The 25,256-nt window shown below is 43.3% G+C and overlaps 1 protein-coding gene across 2 annotated transcripts in view; it reads left to right on the top strand.

The window, feature by feature from the left end:
• RCOR1 (REST corepressor 1) overlaps positions 1-25,256 on the top strand; it is a 168,606-nt gene that overhangs the window by 132,310 nt on the left and 11,040 nt on the right. Inside the window, exons 6-10 of one of the 2 annotated variants that reach the window (XM_054971713.1) lie at positions 1,238-1,356; positions 8,505-8,583; positions 20,407-20,604; positions 23,882-23,959; positions 25,186-25,243. In XM_054971713.1, the coding sequence (XP_054827688.1) occupies positions 1,238-1,356; positions 8,505-8,583; positions 20,407-20,604; positions 23,882-23,959; positions 25,186-25,243 (532 nt within the window). Of the gene's footprint in view, positions 1-1,237; positions 1,357-8,504; positions 8,584-20,391; positions 20,605-23,881; positions 23,960-25,185; positions 25,244-25,256 lie in introns of both variants that reach the window. The other variant, XM_054971711.1, reaches the window with a different exon arrangement.

Genomic DNA, 25,256 nt, shown 5'->3' with positions numbered 1-25,256 from the left:
GTGAAATTATTCATCCCCTCCGGAACAATATCCGCCGGCTCTGTCATTTAAAACTACGCTTCCCAGCTAACATTGTATTTCCTGACACATGAAGAACAAGTGTCAAAAGTATTGTGTAGAGAGGCTGTTAATCAGGCTGCTTTTAAAAAAGAAACGTGACGTGTCCTGGATCTTTCAGGCCATGATCTTGAGACATGTTTGTCCACATCCTATTTAGGATGCTTTGCTCACCTTTTGTAGGCACAAGGTGTGGATAGCTGGTATCAGATTGTACCTCTGGTGTGCTAGAGAGAAGAAGAAGAAATGAAAGCCATCCCATTGAGAATATAACAACCAGCAGTTGATTAAATGCTGAGATGTGGCTAGAAGGGCCGTGGTGGGCTGTTATTCCCATTTTGCAAGTATGGTTATAAGTATCAGTTCTCATAATGGGGAGAAGACATTTGTGCCGAACAGCTTAGTGTGTAAAATTTAAATAAATTCCAGGCTGTAAGGATGCTTTTTCATTTTTGAACAACAGTAGGAACAACAACAACAACAACAACAACGCGAAAAAATTGAAAGACGGCTCCTTAATTGCAAATTACATTTTCTACAGCGGGCTTAACTTAGAAGCAAACGGAGAACAATTGATAATGTAATTAGTCCTTAAGTAAGTGAGAATGCATCCTAACTAACGCAGGGTAGTGTTGAGGGCAAAAGAAACATGAAAGCTGGAAAATGGTGTTGCATTGTGAAATGGGAGGTTGGCCACTGAAGGACAAGCGAAGGGAGAAAAATGCAAGCGCGTGATGCTTTAGCCAGCAGTGCAGAAGCATGGCCTTTTGAAGCAGACCTCCTGTTCTGTGGCTCAGAGTCACTGGCTGTTGACCCCAAAGCCGCACCATTTCTGGAAAGGCTTCTGAGATGCTAATGAGTCTGCACCCAGTTTCTGGAATGGCACCCAGATGTGGCACTGCTGGGCAGTTGCACGCTTAGCACTTTGCATTCAGGCATTAACAGGGTTGCAGATTATGTTCCAGACCAGATCTAGTTTATGACTGCGGATAACAAAGAATGCTCCACTGGCCCTGCCGTTTGGTGATGGGTGGCTTCTACTCGTCGTGGAAGTACAGCAGGTTCTCACCCTGAGTAGAAGCCACCCATCACCATATTGCAGGCAGCTGTTGCTCTCTATTGCAACCAGAGCATGCAAGAAGCAACAGTCTCAACGGCAACCATCTTCTGTGTTTCTCAGCTTCCAGACAAGTCAATAGCAAGCTTGGTGAAGTTCTACTACTCCTGGAAAAAAACAAGAACTAAAACCAGTGTCATGGATCGTCATGCTCGGAAACAGAAAAGAGAGAGGGAAGAAAGGTAAGTGAACAAGCAAGACTTGCAAGATGAAGGGTCTGGAGGTGAGGTGTTGTGCAGATACAGATTTATTGTCATTTATAGTCCGCTTTCTCATTGGGACCCAAGGCATGGATTCCAGATATGATAGAACTATTCAGATGATCAACAAGCCAGTTAAAAAACATGGTAACGTTGGAATGATAATGATACTTGAATCTAACTGCAAAGACTGTTCGTGAAACAATGTAATGCAGTAGAGCTGGGACTGAAGAACTAGAAGGGAAACACCCCACATTATCCCTAATGAGGGACACTCCCAAGCCGATCCATTATAGCACAGCTTTTACTATTTCTGCTACCTTGGAAGCAATTCTCTTTTGGAAATTTATGCGACGATAGTAGCGTGATACCCCGTAATAGGTTAGTTGGTTGTTTTTTTGTGCACAGAAGTGTGCATAGTGTGAGATGTTGGCAGAAACCCATTTCGATCATTTTAAGTAGCAGCGCCACTCAAGATGAGTAGAAGACAGATGTTCTGTGCGTCACATCATGCAAAAACTAGATGGTCGTTCTTTTCAAAAGGTCAGTGTTCGCCAACTTGCTGGCGTTCCACGAGTGGTCGCCATGTTGCTGGATTCCTTTCACTCCTGAGCTGATAATGAAAGCATCTCCTGTTGTATAGCCACACTCCTTCTTAATGTGCAGGGAGGATAGGGTCATTGTAAAATAACAGTCTCTGTCCAAGCAAAGTTTCATGCAGCAGTTGTGTTGCTTGTAGGTGCACCGTTGTGTCCTCAACGAGAATGTGAGCTCAAGTGTGCATGTAACCTTATGCGTACACAAGGGTCATTTCGTAGAAAAAGAGCTGCAGGAACTCATCAGCATAACTAATCAGCATATGCCACACCCTTTGACATCACCAGAAATGTGTCATTAGCATAACTGATTTGCATATGCCACACCCCTGACCTCACCTATCCTGGCTGTTTTGGACCCAATCCTGGCCATTCAGGGCTGAAATTGGGCCCAAAATGGCAAAAAGAGGCTGAAAAGGGGCCCCAAATGGTCAGAATTGGTCCGCTGCTGAGCAGGAGAGTGATCCACCACCCGTCAGAAGCCCTATCCTGGCCATTTTGGGCCCAAAATAGGCCCAAAATGGCCAAAAATCAGGTGGGCAGGGCCACCTGACATGTGACCTCTTTGGAGAACTACCGGAACTGCGTTCCTGCGCATTCCCCCTCAAAATGAGCCCTGAGTGTGCATCCTCCATGAAAGTACCACTGGGCTCCTATTCACTGAAGGCCTTCTGTCATTTACATGTACAAATCTGTTAGTTGTGTGAGTGTACCCCATCACAAACACGACCACTGAGTAAATTGTGGGGCTGCTCTGTGAAGGACAAGGCTGAAAACTCTAAATGGTGTGAAAATAAATTTGTTGTGTTGTGAGAGACAGTCTTTCCATTGCTGATAGACAACCAAGCGCTCATTGGTGGAAGGCTTTGATGTGGGCCAGATGATGTCCAATAGCACTTAATGGGCGGAGCCAATATGATAAGACCAATCAGCACCTGTATGTCAAAGATTCAGCAGTTCTCTGTTGCCAATGTCAGTCACTTCTGATATAAGGACAAACCTCTCCCTGCTGAGATTTTCTGCTTCTAGATCTAAGAATCTTGCCATACAAATACTCCGCCCATACTGGATTTCGGGAGGTGATGTCACAAGTTGGCAGATTTTTCCAGTTGTCTGCCAACAAGTTTGGCCAAGCATGTTCATAGGAAAATGCAGCCTGCATGATAATTCGTTGTTTGTGAAATTGGATTTTCTGGTAAATGCAATCCTTGCTCCGGGTTTTCTTTTCTTTATGCTTTAACTGTGCTACTATCTCAATCGTGTGTTTTACTCCTGGAAGGAAAGGAAAAAAATGCTCTTTTTTTAGCAATGCTTGTAAAATGTAGGGTCTATAAAAGACCATGCTTGCGAGTAAATATCGCCCTACTGTTGCCAGGCTTAAACAAAATGTTTTCAATGAAAAGTCCTACCACATGCTGCAGTTTGGATGGAGGGGGGTCTTTTGGTAGGGGTCAGCTACTCAGCTCTGGCTAGGCAACCTGAAAATACCTAATAGTAACCGATGGAAAGCAGGTTCAGAATGGGCTGCAGCGGTTGGTTTTGTAATCCATTTGTGCTTTCCTTATTCTATAGGTCCTGTGTTTTGTTTCTGTAGGTCTGGTCCCTGGAAAATATTCTTTGAAGATACACTCAAGTCTAGATTTTGCATTAATTCAAAGTTCTTGCAATGCAGGAATATTGATTTGAAATAGTCTGAGAGCTTGTTGCTATGGAGATGGTGATTCTCCTGCTATAATTCTGGAAGGGGCCTGGCTGGCACATGCTAGTTTGGGGTTAATTTTTCCAGTCATTTCACCAGTAATACCAAAACTGTGGATCTAGATGACGCTTGCTTTGATAATTGTGAGCTGCCCAAGATGTGTGCAAATTTGGAAAGGTAGGGAGTGTACGTATTAAATAAATCATTGAAAGAAGCTCATGATCTCTGAACACCGAGGGCTGTTACAGCCAGTGCTTCCTTTTAAAAAAACAGTTTCCACTGACAAGCCAACGTCTGAACATACAGAGATGATAAAAGAAGCACTTTTGCCCTTAAGGGCTACATTCTGCAGTGGCTGCTTATGGTAATCGGAGCAGAGATTTGTACATCTCAGTCAACGGCAGAGCCTTGTCTAATAAAAGAGTTTTCCGGGTGTCGGATCTTAACACCAGTTCCTCAAAACTGTCACAGCCAAACCTGAACAGGTTTTGTTAGGTCTTTCTTTCTTTCTTTCTTTCTTTCTTTCTTTCTTTCTTTCTTTCTTTCTTTCTTTCAAGAGTGCTCTGCATGCCTTGCTATTAGAGTTAGAAAAGGGAAACAGAGTCTAATGTGTGGATAGTTTTTATGGCTTGTTCTTTATGCTGTTTAGGGGTTTTACTGTATTCTATTTCTTGTGAGCTGCCTTAAGCCGGTCCAGAGGTGAATTTAAGCACAAATTAAGTAAGCTGCAGTTTATGAGCCACCTCTGAATAAAAAAAACCCTAAAAATGATTAAATTGCCATTTTATGTGGGTGTAAGGTTTGCCAGCTCCAAGTTGGGAAATTCCTGGAGATCTTGGGGGGGGGGGGGTGAAACCTGGAGAAAGTGGGGTTTGGGGAGGGAAAGGACCTCGGCATGGCATAATTCCATAGAGTCCACCCCCCAAAGTAGCCGTTTTCTCCAGGTGAACGGATCTCTGTGGCCTGGAGACCAGTTGTAATTCAGGGAGATCTCCAGCCACTACCTGGAGGCTAGCAACCCTAGTGGGGGTAGCGCTATGGGGTGTCTTAAGCCGACATAGCTTAGAGTCTTGACAGTTCTTAACTCAGCCATGATCTGGTCTCTGGGGAGGTGGCTTATACATTTTTGTAATTAATAAACAAATGGCAGGATGAGGCCTTTCTTCTCAATGATCATTCATCCTGCAGCAAAGGATGCATCTGTTTCCCAAACAGCTGTACTTGGAAACAAATTGATCCTCCAGGTGCCTCTTACAGATCATGCGTCCTCCATCCCCCCCCCCCTCCAAACACCTGTACTGAGAAGTGTTAGATTAACAGTGCAATCCTAAGAAGAGTTACTCCAGTCTAAGCCCATTGATTTCAGTAGGCTTAGACTGGAGTAACTCTGCTTAGGATTGCACTGTAAATATTGAAGGTATCTGATTTTGAAATGGGAGAGGTGTGGCTCAAACCAAATTTCAGTAAGGATTTAGTTTTCTCTGCCATAAGCATTTCCTCTGCCCCACTTCTTCCAGTACAAACTTCCAGCCCCCTTTTTTCAAACCAGTTTGAATGGAGGAGAGAGAGGATTCAACCTGATTTTATTTTTTTTAAATATAAAAAATCTGTCTTCCTTTAAAATGCTAATAGGTTTGGCTAGCAAAATTGAGGAGGGGAAATGAAAGGATTTTTTCCTCTTTCCATGTGGCCCTGTTCTGAATTGTGGCCATACATTCAATTTGCCCTTAAAAGAATGGCAGAAATCCATTGGTTTTGTCATGTTTGTTTTGGCCCCAGTCTCTGTGTGTTTTATTTTGCAGTTGCCTATGGGCTCCAAAATGATAGGATTTCTGGCTTCAGGTCTGTTTATGAAACTCTCGCATACGTGAATGTGCCCAATGCACATCGCCTGCTGCGTTTGTCCTCAAACATGGTGATCTAGATGTGGATAGCTTGCTTATTTCATACCTGAATGGATTTCTCTTGCAGGACAAAAAAACCCGAAAGGAATCTATGAAGCAGGCTTTTCATAATAGACTCAGGATAGGCAAACTAACTCTAGATAAAAAAACAGAGTCTCTCTCTCCCTTTAAAAAAGCAATCTCATACTCTGACTGCTCATTTGTAAAGTAGCACATTAGTTAAGCTTGCCTTGAAACCAGTGCCCCTGAAAAACAGCTACACACATTATTAAGTTCTTTTCACCTTAATTTGTGTAAACGGGAGTTGGAAAGTAAATAATATTCTGCAGTAAACAGGGTGCCAGACACTGGCTTCACCGGAAGGAATTCTAAACAAGGTTGGGAGAAAATAGCATCGGTTTCTGTCATCCAGGATTCTGCAGTATGCTTTCAATTTCATGGATTGTTGGGAAAGGTGCGCTGTTCTTTTCCATTGGATCTGAAGCCTACGTGTATATTAAAAGCCGATCCAATATATTTTTGTACTCTTGTGACGCTTCTTATGCGGCACAACCCATTTCAGCTGTAGCCGATGCACTAGTTCCAAGTTGTAGATGAGATCTGAACGTTAATTTGGACTCTAGTCTAATATTCTAATTTGGACTCTAGTCTAATATTCTAATTTGGACTCTAGTCTAATATTCTGCTGGAACAACTGTGAGCGGAGAAAAGTCTGTAGAGTATGATTTCCTCTCCCCCCACTGCTGCACATTGAGCCCCCTGAAATTCTGCTTCATGGGGAGACTTAAGAAACCCTTGGAAACAGTGGAGGGGGGCAAACTGGAAGGGATGTAGTGGGAAGGAGAATCGTTATACTGTTAGAACAACACATTAGGGCCCAACCCATTGCGTTAGACCACTGCAGAATAGCTTCTGCTTCCCCTAAAAGACCTGGTCAAAGATCTGAGAGTAGCTTGGGATATTTTTCATTATTCAGAAGTAGGTTGGTGATTGTGAAGATGGCACATTTTGTAGTTTTCATCCTAAGGGGGCCACCCCCGACCAACCAGATGCTGTTGGAAGCTCTCGTGATGGAGAGCCGCCACCGACTTGGTGTTTTAATTCCTCACATTGGGTATTCTAACCTTCTGAGTGTGGAGTATCTATTCTTGGCTGTTCTGGCTCAGAGTGATCTCCGTTCATATAATGAACCCAAGATGGGAATAGCAATTATCCCAGCAATTTTCCTCTTAGTGAGGCACTTTGCCTATATCGCAAATGCCAGCAATAGGTTAATTTAAAATGCTTTAGTTCATAATTTGTGAAACACCAATATATTTTGTAACGGAGATTTGTTTAAATGTTATGTGATGTTTCAATAAGTTGGATTTTTTAAAATAAGTTTCAGCATCGTTAATTGTTTTATTGCATTGGACATGATTTTGATACTCATTATTATTGATGGAATGTATTTTGCCCAGCCAGGAATTAAAACAAATAACAAAATAAAAAAAACCAAACAGATTGCTGAACATATGCTTTGATGTGCCTGGCAGATATAATCAGTCACCTGTGGTTCCTGCCTTTGGGGGTGGGAAAGGTGGGGGGAGAAATGATATGATTTTTAATAGGAAAATTCAAAAGGAAGTCATTTTCTCTTTCTGACTTTGTTTTGGCTACCATGCAAATTTAGAAGTCTTGGGACTGGTTGACTTCATTGGAAGCACACGCGTGTGCTGTAGCTCATATCAAAGATTTTAAAGCAAAGTAGGTTTTGTGACAGATCCAGTTCCAAGATAGTGGACTAACATATAACAAAATTATAGTGGACTAATAGTGGACTAAGAATGCAGCGATGTTTTTACTTGAAGTGTTTTAATTATTATGCTGCCTGTTTTACACTCCTGATGTGATCTGCTCTGAGCCTGGTTTTCAGAGAGAGCAGAATGTAAGTGTAATAAAATAAATAATACCAAGAACAATTGTATCTCCTTAATGTAAAAGCAGCCCTGCTAATTCAGACAGAGGAGGAAGAGGATGTAGCATTTAGTCAACCTAGTCCAAAACTCATGTTTCCCACAGAGGCTGACCAAGGTACCCCATGGGGTCTATAAGCTGGGAAGGGGGTACACCAGCCAAAAGCCCTCTCCCATTGCCTCCCAACAACATAGTCAGGACTGTGCTGCCTCCTAAAATAGAGGTTGGCATTGAGCCATCGGGGCTAATAGCCATTGAGGAATTGATTGTAGTCCCCCTTTAAAGCCGTCCAAGCTAGTGTCTTCGCTACATCCCCTGGCAAGTGAGTTCCACAAGTTAGAAATATTTCCTTTTGCCTGTCAGTACCATTGACTGGCCCAAGTTCTATTGTGCTGGAGATACTTATTGAGAGAAGATCCAGCGGAGTTAGCTTTGTTAGTCTGTAGTAGCAAAATAGTAAAGTGTCCCATAGCACCTTTAAGACTAACCAACTTCATTGTAGCATAAGTTTTCAAGAGCCACAGCTCTCTTCATCAGATGCATGGATGAAGAGAGCTGTGGCTCTCGAAAGCTTATGCTACAATAAAGTTGGTTAGTCTTAAAGGTGCTACTTGACTCTCTACTATTGAGAGAAGGATAACAAAGATGTGGTACGAAGGCTTCTTAAAAATATAAGGGGATTTGATCTCAATGTTAGTATTGGCCATGCTGTTTATACTTGATCTCCCTGAATCTGTGGCTTTGAACTGGAAATCAACATTTCCTTTTTTTAAAAAATAAATATTTCCTTTAAATCTTCTTTGTTAAATGTTTGTGATTTTCCTTTACTTTTGTACTGGTGTCTGCCATAATTGGGGAGTGGAGAACTATGATTAAAAAGGTATCTGTTTGTATGGGTTTTATGGTACATACTTAAAAGGTATATACAAAATTATAAACAAATAATACGGCATTGCCTTCCTCTTTGTTTTCTAGTGAGGATGAAATGGAAGAAACAAATGGAACTAACCCTATAGATATCGAGGTTGAACAAAACAAGGAGAGCAAAAAAGAGGTATTTTCCCAAAGAATGTTATATAACATATTAAGAATATCCCATCAACTTGTATAGATAATTACTGGTTTTCTTAATGCTTTCTTTAATTGTTCTCTGTAAGATTCAGTTCTCTACCTGGTACATGCTCCTGCCTTTTATCCTAAGAACTCAGAGTGATGTACGCAGTTTTTATCCTCAGAAGTAGAAGTGTGCACCAAAAACAAAAAAGTGCCCCAGATCTGGGTTTTACGGATACCAAAAAAATTCAGTATCCTTGACATCCAAGTCAGATTCTCTAATCCAATTAGAGAATCCCAAAGTTATCTGGCCATTATTCCCTATGGGAAAAATCCCCGGTGGAGCTAAAGGGGCATTTTTCACAAGAACTCCATCAAATTTTCAGGGAAACTTCTCTGTTCATTAACGACCTCCCAAATTCTGCGATTACAGAATACTAATTTATGATGGAAGTTACCAGCCATTAGCACTATGCACTTTAGAAATTTAAGATTGTACTTGTCCTACACTGCTGGGGCTGGTTTACCAATATGATTCAAATATGTTCTGTGTACTCTATCGATGCCTGAATGACTTTTGCGCTCAGTAGTTATTATTTTTTGTGGGCATCCCAGAATAATCGACTATAAATGACACTTCATAAATAATTGCAATGATTGTTATTATATCACAATTTAATCTGTTGTTTGAGTAAGTTAATCACGGCATGTTTTCCCTTGGTTATTGCTTCCCGTGATTCTCTTGTCTTTGCTAAGGTAGCCAGCCCCTGGCCAAAAGCCAGTCCCATATATACAAGTCCCACTCCTAGTGCAAGCTGAACCCATGAAGCCCAACAGAACCAAAGTGAAGCAAGGGACCAATGTCAAACCAGGGAACTGTGATGTGAAAGAGAATCCTAACTGAAGGGGAGGTGGCTTGCTGGAGCCATGGAGTTTAAAGGCAGCCAGCAGCAACCTGAAGGGCTCTTCCAGGAGCTTGAGTGTGGCTGCAGGGGCAGAATGGGATGGGAATCCACTCTGCCTGCTGCCTTCTGTCCCCCGGCACCCTTGTGTTGCTTTCCTGCCACAGTGCAAGACAGCGCAGAAAAAACCCTTAACATTTGCCTGTGACATTGGTGTGCCATCACAGGAAAGGGACAGTATATATGAGTCCTATATTTGCCCAGCTGTACCCTGGTTGTCTACTGTAATATATTTATAAATGTGTTTAACCCCCTTTTTGAAACAGAACATCTGAAACAATGTACGATACTGATCTATTTTAGCGTTTCAGGCAGTTTAGAGAACGAGGCAATAAAACAATTTTAGCACGGGGCCTGAAGTTGGCCTCATTTAAGTAAATTCCTCAGAGGAATTGGAAAAGAGGAGAAGTAGCCAGTTTCAGCTGCGTCCCCCTCCCGCAAATAGTAGTCTCATTCTCTCTAAATCAGAACAGTTGCCATGCACCCACCACTGGTAATAACGCTCATTGCAGCCAATAAAACTTTGGTTTGCTCTTGGTGTTAAGATGGGGTAGACACTAAATCTCATTTAGTTCAACTGGAGCAGGGCTTGGATGTAAACTGAAATCAAGACACTTCCCCCCACATCTTGGCAAACTATGTCTTCACAAGTGCAGTTGTCATCTGTTTAGCACCGAAGGCTAATTAGCGGCACCTGCATTGCTGAAGGCCATAATGAAAATACATCAACTATTGGAAGGCCCTAGATAACTCACATAGGAGAAACGTGGGCCATTAAATGTGAAATACTTAATCTTATCACTTGGGGGAGGGGGGACAGATGTTTTGGTCAGTTGGCTTTAATCCTTTGTCAAGCTTAAGTTTCCAAATTTTATCTGCTTGTCATAAGGACTAGAAACTTTTGTTTGTTTGTTTGATAGAATATCTTTCTCGAGACCCAGGACGGATTTACACAGTGCAAGTGAAATACAATATAGGTGTGTGGGTTTAAGTGCAGTCAGTGGAAGACGCAGTCCAAAGAAAATATGACTGTGCTTTGAACTTGGGGGAGCGTTGAATGGCAGACATGGTATTCCTCAAATTCTTAAGATATCTACACAAATTAATATCAACCTATCTATCACATTTTTATTTCACCCTTCTTCCAAGGAATTTGACCGTGAACACGGTTCTCCCTTCCTTTGTATGGTCTTTGCAGCAGCCCAGTGAGGTAGGTTAGGATGAGAGAGAGACTGGCCCATGGCCTCCCTCTGAGCTTCCCGCTGAATGCAGATTTGAACCTGGGTCTCTCGAGTCTTATCTCAATATTCTAACCACCATGTGCCTACCTGCCCAGTTTCAAACTTCATGGCACAGTGGGCATTTGTGAGCCCATTGTGTGTGTGTGTATGTGTGTGTGTGATACGTGCTTTCAAGTTGCTTCTGACTTACAGTGACTATGGATTAATGACCTCCAAAACTTCCTATCGTCGACAGCTTTGCTCAAGTCTTCCAAACTGGAGGCCGTGGCTTCCTTTATTGATTCAAGCCATTTCATTTTGGGTCTTCCTCCTTTCCTACAACCTTCACCTTCTCCAAGCATTTTTGACTTTACCACAGAGTCTTGTCTTCTTATGAGGTGACCAAAGCACAATAGACTCCGTTTTATTATTTTAGCTTCTGGGGAGAATTCAGGCTTGATTTGACCTACTCACTTATTTGTCCTTTTGAATGTCTATACTATCCACAACGCTCTTCTCCAGCACTGCAGGTCTATTTTACACATTGTACAGAGGCAAACCCAAATTTGGCATTGAGCCTTCTCACCTTATTCCTTGTAACCCTCCTGCGTGAGAGTTATCACCACCCACTTTGGGGTCCTGATCCACAGTTTTAGAAGTGCTGGTTTAGGAGGAAGAGATTCAGTCATGTCCAGGGGACATTTCGTAGAAAAAGAGCTGGAGGAACTCATTAGCATAACTCATTAGCATAACTCATTAGCATATGCCATGCCCCTTGACATCACCAGAAGTGTGTCATTAGCGTAACTGATTTGCATGTGCCACACCCCCTGACATCACCTATCCTGGCTGTTTTGGACCCAATCCTGGCCATTCAGGGCCAAAATTGGGCCCAAAATGGCAAAAAGGGGCTTAAAATGGCCAAAAAGGGGGCCAAAATGGTCAGGATTGGGCCGCTGCTGAGTGGGAGAGTGGTCTACCACCTGTCAGAGGCCTGATCTGGGCTGTTTCAGCCCCAAACCAGGCTGAAAGGGGCCCAAAATGGCTGAGAGTCAGGTGGGTGGGTCTACCTGACATGTGACCTCTTTGGGGAATTGCCAGAACTGCGCCTCGAAATGAGCCCTGGTCATGTCATATGTGGGCTCTGTCTTGTGCATTACCTGAAGCAAAGTGGTTGTTACCATCCTGTGCCTACTGTAAACTGTCGTGCTGCTTGGCGTAAATTCATGAATGAGGCCTTATTCTGGCAAAGACCATTGCAATGCTGAGTTCCTGAAGAGTGTTTTCCTTCTGTGCCTTTTTATTTTATTTTATTTTTGCACACATTTTTGACAGAATCCCTTCATTATTTCGCAGGGTTTTTTTAAAAAAAAATCTGCTTAAATGACAGATGGATAAATTCATTTGATATACCTAATGAAGTTCAGCTGAAGTAAACTTCCACTTTGGGAGTACACTGTGACACTGAGTGGGTAATTAAACATAAATTTAATATAGTTTAAATGCAGTTCAGTTGTCTCCCTGCCAATTCTACAATTTGGGAAGCTGAAGAATGTAGCCTAGTGCTCTTTCATATCCCCTCCCCAAACACCAGGAAATCCAGTCTCCCTCTATAAGCCAGGATGAGCTCTGCTTCAGCCACCATCTCTCCCTCGGCTAAGACTAGCTTCCATACGCCAGGCCTTCAGTTAGAGTACAGAAACCAAAGTAAGATGAGTCCAAAGTTCCGGACAAGTGAAGATACGGTAACTTCTTCAAATTCGGCCTGCCCTGAGCGGGGTGAGAAGACTCCTTCCTATGCTCAAATGTAGCAGACAAAAGACTCCTTGTCTGAAAAAGAGCCACGTCTGTAGGGACCTCCCAAAGGAAAGTTCGGATCCCTAACGCCTGATGCTTTGTCTCCCTGACAGGTTGGTCTCTGCTGTGCTTGAAGAACAGGTGGGGGAGGGGGTACCTTCCCTGTCACCAGGACAATCGTAATAATAACAATAATGATGATGATGACGATGATAACAACAACATTCGATTTATATACCGCCCTTCAGGACAACTTAACGCCCACTCAAGAGCAGTTTACAAAGTGTGTTGTTATTCTCCTCAGGACAATCACCCTGGGAGGGGGGTGGGGCTGAGAGAGCTCCGAGAAGGTGTGACTGACCCAGGGTCACCCAGCTGGCTTCAAGCAGAGGAGCGGGGAATCACACCCGGTTCTCCAGATTAGAGTCCTGCCTCTCTTAACCACTACACCAAACTGGCTCTTGACCCCTACAGGAGCATGGGAGTAGCCTCAAAGACTAGGAGGATAAAGTTCTAGGCACTCTGGTCATTCTAGGAACCCAGGGACAGGGCCAGCATCAACCACATACCGAAGCGTGAGGCCACAACCGAGGGATTCTGGTGGGGCCTACTGCTGCCACCCACACACTACCCCCAAACCTATCCCACTTCCTGCGTTCCTGGGCACATGCGCCGCCAAGCACTGTTAGGAGAAGGGCATGTGTGAGAATGAGAATGCAGGCAAGCAGACAGAGAGAATGCATGTTTGGGAGGAGGCGCAGGGCCCACAGTGGCAGGCAGAGGAGGGGAGCCCCTGGTACTCTCTGCCTGGGCCCCTGGAACTGAACCTACCCTTGGAACCAGGCAAGTCATTAAGTTGTGTGTGTGTGTGTGTTTGGGATGTGCGTATTGTGAGAGGGGGAAAAGAGGGTATTTGGGGGTGAGAGGACGTTCAGTGACTCTCAGTCATTTCTCAGCAGTGCTGCCCCGTGCAGCTGTGATGTGTGTGCGATTTCTAGATCTAGGCGGGGAGGGACACCAATCGTGTGGTCTTTCCTTCCTGACTGTCGCATGATTGGTGGTTCCAATGCTCACATGCCTGAAATGGCAGAATGAGAGGAATTATTCTCATGCAATCGTGTTTTTGTGAAAAGGCCCACTTTGGGCTTTAAAGTCATACAGGTGTGAGAAAGGAAATTGGAGAGGGGGAGGGCATTGTGTGAAAGCACGCTGATGTTTTGAGGTTTCCCCAAACCAATGTCATTAGTTCAATCAAATAATACAACTTCTCTGCTGGCACCATGAAAACCACATCTGTCCTGGTCGAACGATGATATAGGATAAGTACATCATTAGCTAAAGTTTGTAACGTCTTTGACAAGGCTTTGCTTATGACAAATGCAGGCACCATAGACTTTGGTTCTGCCTCATCCCCCAAAGCCTTTGATTGCCATTGGCTCCCTGCCGTGCAGGCGAGAACAGTAGATGTAGCCATGCATGGTGAAAGTCAAAGTTAATTTGTGTCTGCTGTGCTTTCCAAAAGGAAACAGATGGTTGCAATGTTTGAGTTCAAGTCATCTTTGCAGCCAAGCAGTATGCTTGGGTTTGCACACCCTTGTTTTTTCATATTTTAACAGAACTAATTTGTACTATTTTCTGCTACTCACCTTATCCCCCCAAAGTTGCCACAACACATTCAAATGCTCTGTGTGTGATAGGCAACCTCCAATGTGGTGTGTGTGCATGTTTAGACACCGTGGTAAGTAACTAATTCATACCACATTTTCTCCCCACTGGGGTCTCAACGCTGCTTTTAGAATGCCATTCACCCATCCTCCTTTTTATCCTTACAACAACCCTGTGAACTGAGTTAGGCTGAGAGAGTGATTAGTCCAAGGTCACCCAGTGAGCTTCCATGGACAGAGTGGAGATTCAAACCTGGATCTCCTCAGATTCTAGACCAAAACTCTAACCATTTCACAAGACTACCGACTCGTTGTCTTGATGATTGAATAGTGGGAATGCTTAAGTATAGGTTATGATAGCAATTCGGGCAGAGATACGGGTTACCAAGTTGTAACTCGGGAGGAATGGGGGTGATACGGGGATTGGAAACAAGCAAATGTTGCTATGCCTTTTTGGAGTAACTTAGCCACATGTAAGCATCCTGAATTGAAGAGTAAAGATGAGGCATGCAGGCAGCCACTGTGCAGTTCATCGGTCTTTGTATCGGTGGTCTCTCTTGGTTGATGCAGACCAAAATTATCCCGGCGAGATTAATTGATGAAAGGGATGCCCATTTTTCCTTTGCCATCATATTTTTCAGGCTGAGTTTCTCTCCTATTCCCTCTTTCTGTCTTTAATTAAAAACTTGATGCGCTCAGAGTCCCTCAATTTATCATTTGGTTAACTAATATTAAAAATTAATATTGGTAATGGAAGAAATGGAAGACGCTTCCCCCACACGGTGTTCAGGTCGCAATCAGTTTTGTTAAAAGCATATTTTTCAGAAGGGTGGATTCTTTTTCTTCTCTTTCCCCCCTACTGTTTTGTGCATTCTTGGAATCCTTTCATCTGTGCACCTCACAGTTGCTGGGAAAACCTGCTGCTACATCCTTCATGTGTTCTCTGGACCAGTGGAAGAAACTGATCAGCTCTCCAATTACTCCCTGAACTATAAGGGAGCTATCAGTATATTAGAGGTCATTGATCTGGGCCCAAGCTCAGCCCGAAGTGTGTTAGTGGGAATACTATTATGGGCATATTACCAGGGCTCGACAAGCATTGTATAAATTTCCTAGTCAGTCATTATTTGTAGTGGCCCCTAGATCTCTCCAGCGTTCTTTTGCTCTAGTAGAGGATTTGGAGGGGGTCTTCTTGCACTTGTTCTGGGGTGAGCCTCAGAGTCTGTCCTGCTTCTCAGAAGAGATTCTTTCCCTTACAAGTGAACACAGTGTTTTCCCACCAAACAAGGGAAAAAAACCCCACGTTTTTGTCGCTTGAAAAATGCAATTCCTCTCTCTGTTTTACAACAACATAAATCGGGCTTGAATATGCAGGCAAGGACTGGGGGCAGGGGATTTCCCTTGCAATAGATACCGGATCTTTAGCCGGGACATGTTTGAACAAGCCCAGTATAACATGGCTGAAGTTCAGAGACACACATGCTAGAGAAGAGATTCCCCCCTTTTTGCCTCTCTCTTAGCAACTCTCTGAATTAAACCTGAAGGTGGTCCCTTTGCCCACACAAATTACCCCTTCCCTTTCCTGCTTTGTGGTAGACCAATGCCCGACCCCCTTTAAGTAGAGTTGCTCTCAAAAAAGAGATTGATACGGGGATATAGGAACTTCTTTCAATAGCTGGTTTGACCACAAATTATGGTTTAAGCTGTGGCTACGGCAAAGAAAATATAAGATAAAAAAGAAATATAATTATTTATTGCCCAGTGCATGAACGATTAAAAACCATGGAACAAAAATGAAAAACCTTGAGACCAAACGTGTTTGGTCTCTGTATATGTACTATCAATTTTGTGGCTTGGTTTTTGTATATATGCCAACAATTTTGTGACTCTGTGTAACTGATGTTATTAGGTCTCAAGGTTTTTAACTTTGTTCCATGGTTTTTAATCATTTATGCACTGGCCAATAAATAATTATATTTTCTTGGCTGCTCAACTTTGTTGGTTCATGACTTGTTCTTCAGGTTGGATTCCCCCCCCCCTTCCCCTCTTGTTTTTGTTAAGCTGTGGCTGCTCCAGTTTAGATAGCTTGGTAAACTGTAATCAGACGCCTGGACAAACATGGAGAGAGGGAAGAAGGGGTGAATCCAATTGAGCAGTCGAACATTGAAACTATGTAGGGTGTGGCTGGGCTCAGTAGCACCAGTAGACCATATGCTCCGCATGCAGAGAGTCCCCAGTTCAATCCTCAGCATTTCCAATGAAAAGGATCAGGTAGGAGCTGATGCGAAAAACCTCTGCTTAAAACTCTGGAGAACCACTGCCAGTCTAAGTAGACAAGACTGACCTTTATGTACCAAGGGTCTGACTCAGTACAAGGCAGCTTCATTTGTTCAACATTCACTCTCAATTTAGCCTACCATACATGATTGGGAATAGATCCAGAGGAGTTAGCCGTGTTAGTCTGCAGTAGCAAAATAGCAAAGAGTCCAGTAGCACCTTTAAGACTAACCAACTTTATTGTAGCATAAGCTCTCGAGAGCCACAGCTCTCTTTGTCAGATGCATGACGTCAGATGCATCTGACGAAGAGAGCTGTGGCTCTCGAAAACTTATGCTACAATAAACTTGGTTAGTCTTAAAGGTGCTACTGGACTCTTCGCTATGATTGGGAATAACTCCACATTCTCTCCCCTGAGTCATTTGGATGAAAAATGGGATGGTGTAAAGTAAATAACTAAAATTAAATAAATTGTGCTGCTGTTATAGCTAATGTAATAACCAAAAAGGAAAACCCACCATAACCTACTATCTACTCCAATACAAGATTATATTATATATGATGAGTAAAAAGTGCAATATACAATCCACAGAATCTGGAGCAAACAACATCATTATATAACAATTACATCATTTATAGAATAATTGTATGAACCACAAAGATTTCCACTAATGTACAAACAGAAAGTAATGTACAACTAAAGAATCACTGAGTTAAGATGCAATTCCATACATATTAAAATTCCTCGTTGGGCAGGACTGCAAGGATGTCTTCTCCCTTTGAAGAAAAAGAAACAAGAAAGAAAAGAAGTACAAAAATCAACAACACTGAAGTTATTGATGATAACAATAACAACAACGTTCGATTTATATACCGCCCTTCAGGACAACTTAATGCCCACTCAGGGAGATTTACAAGTGTGTCATTATTATCCTCACAACAATCACCCTGTGAAGTGGGTGGGGCTGAGAGAGCTCCTAGAAGCTGTGACTGACTTAAGGTCACCCAGCTGGCTTCAACTGGAGGATGGGGAATCAAACCCGGCTCTCCAGATTAGAGTCCTGCTGCTCTTAACCACTACACCAAACTGGCTTTAAACGCTTTACTGGATTTACCTGAGATCTTTTTATATTCCAGAAATACTGTGAATTTTAATATGTATTGAATGAGATATGAAACATATAATCACATAGTTATATCATATAATACGATCGTATAATATAATCCTTTGTCTTAGACTGGAGTAGTTAGTAGGTTACGATGGGTTTTCGTTTCTGGTTATTGGCTTGCCATAACTCTCTTTTGTGTTGTATTATAGCTAATGTGGCTATTTCACTGAAAGCCGTTTCACTCAGTCGAGCAGTTGTGGGTCACCTGGTTTTTTCCCATCTTTTGTAGTCTTGTCATTTGTCAAGGGGGAAGTAGCCAGTACCCACTCTGTGTGTGTTGTCTGCTTAGGAGGCTGGGGAGAAGTTAACCTTTCGCTTCCTGGCTTAAGGACATCAGCATGCCCTTTCTGCAGCCTGCAGCTTTCTTCTGAGAAAGTGAATAGACAGTGATGGGGGTGCAGTTGTGCAAAAATATATATATATATATATATTTGCAGATCCTTTTGCATTCCGCCCTGTGTGTACTTGGAACTCTTCTTGCCACCCTTAACACAGTAAGAGAGGAATATAACTCAGCCTTTTCTTTCTTTGGAATGGAAGGAAATTTATATTATAACTGCAGACAAATCTGACTTCCTTTACAGAAGTGATATCCTAGGTTCATAGTCAGAGAAATCACATCCCATCTCTTGTCCCTAAAAGACCTCTTTCTGGGCAAACTTCATACCCATGCAAAAAAAAAAATCCTTATCTTTCCATTTGGCGGTGCTGTACATAAAAACAAATGAGCTTTAAGGATTAGACGGCAGTCATCTGACCCCTCATGTTTTGTCTTAAATTAGTTTCTGCTTTTTCCCCTCTGGCTGACACGTAGGGAATTGCATATCAAACTTAAACTTTACTCTTCTATTCTCTCTTTCTCTCTTTCCCACCCACTCGCGCAACAAGCTGGATTTCCTTTTGTTTCTGGCACAGAAACGGACAGGCCATGGCCTGGCCTGGGAAAGCTTGGTTTGCAAATTGTTCGATAGCTTTGAATTACATGGAAAGCTCTGGATTTGTGTAGTTGTCTATGTGTGACCTGGGTTCTTCTCTTTTCCTAATTGCGGGAGCTTTCCCGTAGCATTTCTCAAACCTTTTATGTTTCAGTTGCCCTTCTAAGCTTGTACTGCCACCTGAGACTCCCCAATCCATCGTCAGCCATCTGTTCCACAAGTGAATGCGCTGAGATCCTAGCATGCTTTGGACGCACAACCCCCCTCTTAGATCTGTAGACAGGAAAACCTAAGAATTACGGAATCATAGGGCTGGAAGGTACCTCTAGGTTCATCTAGTCCAACCCCCTGCACAATGCAGGAAATTCACAACTCCCCCCCTCCCCATTGCTTTGGGGTAGTGAACAGTAGGTGCTCTTAGTGCAGATTGCCTGAATATCCATTGCTGGTTGCTTTCAATCCATCTCATTTGGCCAGTGGGGGAGGAAGGCAACATCTGCCTTAGGATGGGACCTGAAAAGAGGGACCCGAAGGCAGCGCACTGGGCAGGGGGTTGGACTAGATGGTCTGTATGGCCCCTTCCAACTCTATGATTCTATGATCTTATCCCTTTTCCCAGGTACTCACAATCTCTTGGGAGAGGTGTTCCCCAGAGTTTGAAAACAGCCCTTCTGCTTTCTTTGTTGCTAAAACAGGATATGCTGTGGAGCCTGATTTTTTTTTAAAAAAAAAATGAATTATTTATTTCATGATCCCAGCGGCAAATTGACTTTCTAGATTGGAGACGTTTGCGTCAGATTTCAGCAGTGGTAATTCAGAATGTGCTAATTTGCATTAGACAGGTTTGTGTGCAAAAGAGGGACCCGAAGGCAGCAGGTTTAAATCCCAAGCTGCACACAAGACAGGATCCTCCATACATCTCACTCACGCACACAGAGAGAAAAATTCTAGTTTCAGGTGCTCCGTAGCCTTCCCGTGATCACATGGGACAATGCACTGGCCGCTATGGCAGTGGTTTGAGTGTTACTAGCACATGGGAGCTGTATGTACGACTTCTGCAATTGAAGGAGCACTTTTTCAAAGTTGTACATGTAAACTCATTTTAAAATTAGGACCATCACCTCATTAATGGAGTCTTAATTGACTGAGCATATGAATTTCAAGTAACCCAAAACTGCATGTGAATAAAAAGATAGTCCTGAAAGGGTGGGGAAAGCATAGTTTTTAGTTTTTTAGATTATGCATCTTTATGTCTCAGCAAGGGCCCCCTTTAGAAGCATTCCTTCCGGTGTGTGAGCAAAAGCGGGGGATTCCTTTTCTAAAATAATGCTGTGTACAGTTTTTATAAGAGGCCCGTGGCGCAGAGTGGTAAGCTGCAGCACTGCAGTCCAAGCTCTGCTCACGACCTGAGTTTGATCCCAGCGGAAGCTGGGTTCAGGTAGGCAGCTCAAGGTTGACTCAGCCTTCCATCCTTCCGAGGTCGGTAAAATGAGTACGCAGTTTCCTGGGGGTAAAGTGTAGATGACTGGGGAAGGCACTGGCAAACCACCCCGTAAAAAGTCTGCCAAGAAAACATTGTGATGCGACGTCCCCCCATGGGTCAGTAATGACTTGGTGCTTGCACAGGGGGACTACCTTTACCTTTACCTACAGTTTTTATAAGTTATATTTTACATATTGCTCAATTAATTGGGGGGGGGGGCAACACTTTAGCCCATTGACTGATTAATTGCAGAAAGTTCTCTGCACTACTTAAAATGCAACATCTAGGCTTATGTATGGTAGATCTCTACCTTGCAGGCGCCACCAGCTGAAACCATCCCTCAGGTAAAGAAGGAAAAGCACAGCACCCAGGCCGCAAAGAACAGAGCCAAAAGGAAACCTCCCAAAGGCATGTTCCTTTCTCAAGAGGACGTGGAGGCAGTTTCCGCCAACGCAACAGCCGCCACCACCTTGCTAAGACAGCTGGATATGGAACTGGTCTCCATCAAGCGACAGGTATGAGCCTTTCCCTGTAACGAAATGAAGCTTATTTTTAATCATCAGATACATTAAAAAAAACAGGAGGGGGGTGAGCTGCCATTGGTCTCAATTTTGTGGCTCTCTGGGGAATTTATAGCTTGGACAAGATGTTTTGCATCAGGATAAGACTTGATTAAGAAGCTGTCAGCTGAGCACCGTGCACAGGGACAGAATTATTTTTCAGCTTGGATTTCTATTCACAGCGCAGAAAGGAACAGCGCTGGGCTCGCCAGCTTCCTGTCTCTTTCCCAAGATGACTCTGAGGACTTCCATAAATTAGAGCCTATAAGCGATGTTCTTTGGACTGAATTCTCCCTTTTTTTTTTTTGTTGGAGGGCATTCATACCAGCCAGTTATTTTGCATTTCAGTGCCTCCCCCAGACTTTCCATGGTCATAGATCCAGAGGAATTAGCCATGTTAGTCTGTTGCTGCAAAATAGTAAAGAGTCCAGTCGCACCTTTAAGACTAACCAACTTCGTCAGATGCATCTGACGAAGAGAGCTGTGGTTCTCGAAAGCTTATGCTACAATAAAGTTAGTTAGTCTTAAAGGTGCTACTGGACTCTTTACTATTTCCCCTAAACTTGTGTAGCAAATTGCGTGACATTTTGAATGTTTTAACACCTTGATGTTTGCTGCCCTGGGGACCCTATTTGGGTTTAAAGGCGGCATATCCGTGCTTTAAATAAATAAAGTATCACCTACTGCCTCACCCTTTTAACTGAAGACACTGAGGTTTGAACCTGTGGCTCAGTGGAAAAGCATCTGTTTGGAATGCAGAAGGTTCCGAGTTCAATCCCCAGCATCTCCACTTAAAAATATTTGGTGGTAGGTGATGTGAAAGAGTTCCGCCTGAGATGTTGGAGTAGACAGTACTGACCTTGATGGACCAATGGTCTGATTTAATATAAGGCAGCTTCAGGTAATAAAGAACTTGGCCAAAAATTCAATTCCAGTACAGTATTAAGGGCTGATGGTATTTTTTAAAAAATGAGCCTGGTTTCAATTGCTGCCAGAGCTGCTGCAGCTTGTACCGTCATCCCTGCAAATATCATCAGTATTGTTTGTTCATTGTATGCTAGATTTTGAGTCTATTTCAGCTTTGGCTACAGATAATAAATTTGGCTCAAATCCTGTTTCTTGATCTCTTTGATAATGCATAACAATTACGAAAGATTCGGTTGTGGATTATGAATGCCTCGTGAGTGACAGGAAATGAAGAATGAGTATAAAGAATTTGGCAGCTGCTTACTCTGTTCTTTAATTATTTTGTTTAGAAAAGGCATAAATGCATGCCCACCTCTTCAGAGAACTGCTCAGGGAGGCTCAAAAAAAATCTTTAAAATTGTAATGAACAAACTAATAAAAACTCAGATCATAAAAACCAGGGCATAAAAATGTACCCACTGCTGCCGAACCACAATAGAGTCTGAGAAACTACTAAAATTCTGTTTCACATAGCTATGTTTGGAGGTTCTAGCAGGGGAGCGCAGCTATCGTATACTCTTGACCGAAGAATGGTACACTCCTTCTCTCTGGGATGGTCTTCCTCTTCTACCGAGCGCACAGCTTCGGGAGGGACGCACATGGAGCGGTGAGGGAGGAAGGGGATACCCGCCTCGCCAGCCAGATCAGCCGAACCAACCCTGGCGATCAATGGGGTGACAGATGTCGCAGCCAGATCGCCCTCACATCCGCATAGCTATGTAGTCAATAATGTCTTGATAAGCTGCTTCGGATACTTTCTGTTCTTCCCAAGCCTGAAACTAGAAGTTAATACTTGCGTGCAGGCAACCCTACATCTCCTCCTTGCTCCCCTGTAACATCTCTTGAATTACAACCTGTGTCACCGAATGCAGTGAGTATCACAGATTTTCACTGTCGTTTTCCTAAAGAGTCTTGAAGCTGCCAGTCTTAGCAGGACAGCAGAATATGGCTGATTCTGCACACATTGGATAATGCACTTTCAATGCACTTTATCAATCATTTGAGGTGGGTTTTTTGTTCCGCACATAAAAAAATCCGTTCCAAATGATCTATAAAGAGGATTGGAAGTGCATTATCCAACATGTGCGGAGTCACTCTGTGTTTCAAGATTGGGCCATCTCACATGATTCAGACCATTGGTCCATCAAGGTCAGTATTGTCTACTCAGGCTGGCAGCAGCTCTCCGGATCTTGGGCGGAGATCTTACCCATCACCAACTGTGTGTGTGTTACGTGCCATCAACCAACTACATGATCCTTTTAACTGGAGATGCTGAGGATTGAACCCGGGACCTTCTGCATGCAAAGCAGAGGCTCTTCCACTGGGCCACAGCCCTTCTCCCATGTCCTTGAATCTATTTTTAATTTTAAAACATGATTTAAAAAAAACGCACACACAAGAGGCATCGTTAAGACTAACCAAGTTTATTCCAGAATAAGTTTTCATGAGTCCGAGTTCACTTCGTCAGATGCCAGTTTGATGCAGTAGTTAAGAGCGGCAGGACTCTAATCCGGAGAACCGGGTTTCATTCCAATCCCCACTCCTCCACTGGAAGCCAGCTGGGTGACCTTGGGTCAGTCACAGCTCTCTCAGAGCTCTCTCAGCCCCACCCACCTCACAGAGTGGTTGTTGTGGGGATAACAATAACACACTTTATAAACCGCTATGAGTAGGGCAGTATGTAAGTCAAATGAAGGGCAGTATATAATTCAAATGTTATTGTTATGCATTGTAGCACGGATTTTTTTTAAATAGAGATTTTTAATATCAATTATTTTCAAAATTAGGAGGACCTGTAGGAGAGAGACCTTTCATAAACCATTCAAGAGCTGATTCCTTTGTAAGGGTCTGGAACGGATGAGTCAGCACCCAGTGCTTTCGATATCTGTACTGAGACTGTTTTGTTTACACCTTTGATGTAAAGGATGGAGACTCAAATGCATTTCTCCAGTTACTCCCTCCAGAACTGTATGCCCTTTGAACTGTGTCTGAGATCCTCCTTTCCTATACACCGCAGTCTTTAACTGTTCTCTTAGATCTGGAGCAGGCGTAACTGACTTCTCAGTTAGTGGTTCCCCAGGTGTGTTTCAGCTCTGCAGTGACAAAATCTAGGATCCGGGGTTGCTTCTGCTTCTTCTCCCAAGGGAAGCGGAGAGCACTACAGAAAATGGGTGATCAGAGTTTGCAGGTGGTTTTCTGTATGAAAAGTCGCTTTTGAAAAAAAATTGCTTTTATCCATGTTGATTTGAAAAACCTTTCTTTTCAGATTCAGAATATCAAGCAAACCAACAGCGCACTGAAAGAGAAACTTGAAGGGGGGATTGAAGAGTACAGGTTGCCAGAGGTAGGTTGATGTACAAGTGGATCGCAGTGCTTTTATCTTCTAAAGGGTTCGGGGGGAGGGGGAGCTGCATGAAGCTTAGCAAGTTCTTACTTGCTGGCTGGAGGCCCTGGGCTCCACCAAGGTCAATGACTGTGCCTGAAGAGTGCGTGAAACTCTTTAAATGAGAGAGATCGGCTGCTTAGAACCAAAGCATGATAGACTGACAGTGCAATCCTAAACAGAGTTGCTCCAGTCTAAGCCCATTGATTTCAACTGGAGTAACTCTGTTTAGGATTGCACTGTGAGTACTGCAACCTTATAGGAGTCCGTGCATGGAAGGGAAGGATATGATGTCTTATTTAATGTGATGCAGTCAGCTTGATCCCTTAAAGTACTTGATGTGTTATCTCAGAATTGGAGTCGAACTGCAACAGTTCTCTTCCTTCATCTACAATTTCAGGGATTACAGAGAGAATGTACGCAAAGCAGTTTAAGCACCTGGGGGTGTTTAATATAAATGTTTAATTCAAATCTCAGTGGGGTGGTTCTTATGACATAAATGGACTCCACTTACAGTGGTGCCTCCTTGCCGTGGCTCAAGACTTCAGCTGCTTTCACACATGCTGAAGAATGCACTTTCAATCCCCTTTCCATGCACTTTGCAGCTGAATTTTACTCTGTGAAATGGGGAAGTAAGTTGCAACCGATCGCTAAAGTGCATTGAAAGTGGATTGAAAGTGTATTCTTCAGCATGTGCGGAGGCAGCTTTTGACCAATGAAACGCCTTACATGGGAGGAAGGGCCATCTTTAGCAGAAGGAATTCCTAGGTTGCAACCCATTGTTATCCGCCCTGAGCCTGCTTGCGGGGAGGGCGGAATATAAATACGATAAAATAAATAAATAAATAAATAAAAATAAGCATATCAGGGGTTGGTTGGGCTTGGTGGATAGACCGGTGGGGTGGGGTGGGGTGGGGTGGGGGGGTCACATACCTGGCCTCCTCTCCGGCCTTCCTCCTCTCTGGCCTTTCCTTCAACAGTTGACTATATAATTAATTGATTCTGCCATTTAACTGAACAGGTTCTTTTTGCTGAGAACGATTAACGCAGGATTTGTTTAACAAATGACTCTTCTCCCTCTTACGGCTTAAGCAATTTGTTCAGTTGTGTGCAGTTGCCAGGCTGGGATCTGAAAGCAGGCCTGTTGCCTAAGTAGATGATTCCTTTTTATTTTTGGTGACACTTAGGTTACTCAGAAGTTTAACGCACGCTGGACCACAGACGAGCAGCTTCTTGCTGTACAAGGTATGGAGTTCGA

Source organism: Eublepharis macularius, chromosome 2, assembly GCF_028583425.1.
Source record: "Eublepharis macularius isolate TG4126 chromosome 2, MPM_Emac_v1.0, whole genome shotgun sequence".
NCBI classification, from domain to species: domain Eukaryota; kingdom Metazoa; phylum Chordata; class Lepidosauria; order Squamata; family Eublepharidae; genus Eublepharis; species Eublepharis macularius.
Note: the sequence above shows the minus strand (reverse complement) of the source record. Positions and strands in the feature narration are given on the sequence as shown.